The sequence below is a fragment of the Eublepharis macularius genome, chromosome 3 (assembly GCF_028583425.1).
Source record: "Eublepharis macularius isolate TG4126 chromosome 3, MPM_Emac_v1.0, whole genome shotgun sequence".
NCBI classification, from domain to species: Eukaryota; Metazoa; Chordata; class Lepidosauria; order Squamata; family Eublepharidae; genus Eublepharis; species Eublepharis macularius.
In genome coordinates, this window is record NC_072792.1 from 188057792 (window position 1) to 188060283 (window position 2492).

At 60.5% G+C, this 2492-nt stretch overlaps 1 protein-coding gene across 1 annotated transcript; it reads left to right on the forward strand.

The window, feature by feature from the left end:
- Window positions 1-439: 439 nt before the first annotated feature.
- Window positions 440-2200, forward strand: LOC129326412 (ubiquilin-1-like). Its single transcript, XM_054974571.1, has one exon. It carries the CDS (start codon window positions 440-442, stop codon window positions 2198-2200), a length of 1761 nt encoding a protein of 586 aa, XP_054830546.1.
- Window positions 2201-2492: the final 292 nt, after the last annotated feature.

A 2492-nucleotide genomic window follows, 5' to 3' on the forward strand; every position in this document is an offset into this window, starting at 1 on the left:
GCCCTGCCTGGAGGTTGGCACCCCTCCTTCACACAGAGATCTGGAGGGGTGGCCAGGCTTGAGTGGGGACAGGCCTTGCCCTAGGAGGCTTGCCCACCAATGCTCCCGGGGCTGTCTGTGAGGTCAGATGTGATGTCACAGTCCAGGCCTGTGCGCAGAGAGGAAGTGCCCCTGGTCAGTAGCAGAGGGGACAGGAGGAACATGAGGGAACCTGCCAGGTTGTGAGCAAGCAGAGAAGAAAGGCACCATCTTGCTGGTATGAGCGCTCTGGCCTCGGCTAGTGTTCAGACAGAAGGGGCAGCAGACCAGTGGCCCCGGGCCACTTCTCACCACTATAGCCGCAAGCCCCAACGCGCGGGGGGAGACGCCCCCTTTCCCTGCTCCTCCTCGCACCTCTGCTCTTCTGGACAGGAACATCCTCGCAGGCCTTCAGGCAGCCATGTCTGAGAGCAAGAGGCCCCGTGGGCCAAAAGCCACCGGCTTCCGCCTCATCAAAGTGACTGTCAAGACCTTGAAGCACAAGGAGCTGTTTGACGTGCCTGAGAACATCCTCATCCAGGAGTTCAAGAAGCAGATCGCCGAGCGGTTCAACACCCCCCCTGAGCAGCTGTCGCTGATCTTTGCTGGGGAGATCCTGAAAGATCAGAACACGCTGTTGCAACATAAGGTGGGCGATGGGTCCAAAGTCCACCTCTTCATCAAGTCTCAGAGGAGGCCGCCAGGGAACTCTGGGCCACCAAGGAGTGTCACACCCGGCACGACCTTCCTGCCGGACGTGTTCGTCTCCAGGGACCTCCCAGAGCAGAATCCGGACCTGTCGGAATGGAACGGCCAGCCGGAAGAACTGATGGCCTCCTGCCATGAGGTGGTGGCCCAGACCATGGAAAACCTCTTGCTGCAGATGGTCACGCTGAGCCTGGACGCCTCCACCCTGAACAACAACCCCTTCCTTTTGGGCTTCCTCATCGGGGTCACCGGCATGAACGTCCTGGGCTTGAATGCCACGGACGTGTCTGACTTTGTGAGTGAGGCCCAAGAGCAGGAGGTGACCCGGCAGGAGCTGATCTGCGAATTGATGCAGCACCCGTTCGTGCAGAACCTCTTTGGGGACACGGAGCAGGTCCGGCAGATGATCATGTCTATCCCGCAGATGCAGCGGCTGGCTGAGCAGAACCCGGAGATCGGCCACATCCTCAGCAACTCGGACTTCCTGCGAGACATGATCGACCGAGCCACCAGCTCGGCGGTGATGGATGAGATCGTCCGGAATCACGACCGTGCCCTCAGCAACCTCGAGAGCATCCCAGGTGGGTACAGCGCATTGCAGCAGCTCTACAACGACATCGAAGCTCCCATGCTGAATGCAATGCAAGCGCCGTTCCAGGGCAACTCGCTTGCCACGCCGGAGAGCAAGCCCTCTTCTGGAGGGGTCAGCCCCCTGACCAGGACAGAGAACAGGGAGCCTCTGCCGAACCCTTGGGCCCCCCAGTCCAACAGCAGTGGGGACAATTTCTGTAATGGCGACACCAGCGGCGCTGGTAACGGGGCAGGGCAGGGCTACATCTTGCTTGCTTTAGGTCCTGGCATCAGACCAGGAATCAGCAAGTCTGAGAACATCCAAAACATGGTCCATCAGCTCACAGAGAACCTCGAGTTGATGCAGAACATGTCCAGTGCGCTTTCGGACCCAGACGGCCCCACGCAGACGTTCCTGGGTCAAAGCCCCTCTCCCTCATGCGACGAAGCCCCCCCTTCTCCAGGCTGGGTGCAGCAGCTCCCACCCAAACTGGCCCAGTCGGAGGCCGCAGCGCTGCTGAGCAACCCCAGAGCCCTGCAGGCCCTCCTCCAGATGCAGACGGGCCTCTTGACGCTCACGCGGGAAGCGCCAGATTTCCTCCAAGCCTTGTCAGACCCGGATGTCGAGCCAGAAAGCATGGAGGACTCTGACGAGGGAGAAAGCCCGTCCTCAGACGAGGAGAGCATCCTCTCCAGTGACCCGGAGCTGGCCAGCGACAGGTCCGAAGCCGACGAAGAGGAATCCATGGAGCAGCAAGCCCCGGAGGCCCAGTACCAGGCGCAACTGGAGCAGCTCAGGGCCATGGGCTTCCCGCACCAGGAACGGAACCTGCAGGCCCTAATCGACACAGAAGGAGATATCAGTGCGGCCGTTGAAAAGCTAACCGACGCCCACGCACCCTAGCCACAGAGTTACCTTTGCCTCTGACACACTAAAGTCACCCGACACACTAAAGTCAGCATGGTGGATATTACAGCGGTGTGCCCACGTGCTCCTTTGCTGAGGCCAGGATCCTGGCGGTGGGAACGGCGGGTGGGGGAGGCCCAACCCCAACGGACGCCCTGCACATCAAACATCCCCAAAGGTGCCCAAGAGCCACTCGGGCAGCCAGCTTGTGTTGCCACGTTGCTTGGGCCAGGCACAGATGGCCTCACCCTTTCTCTTGCACGCTTTTGGGGGAAAGTCTTCTTCCACT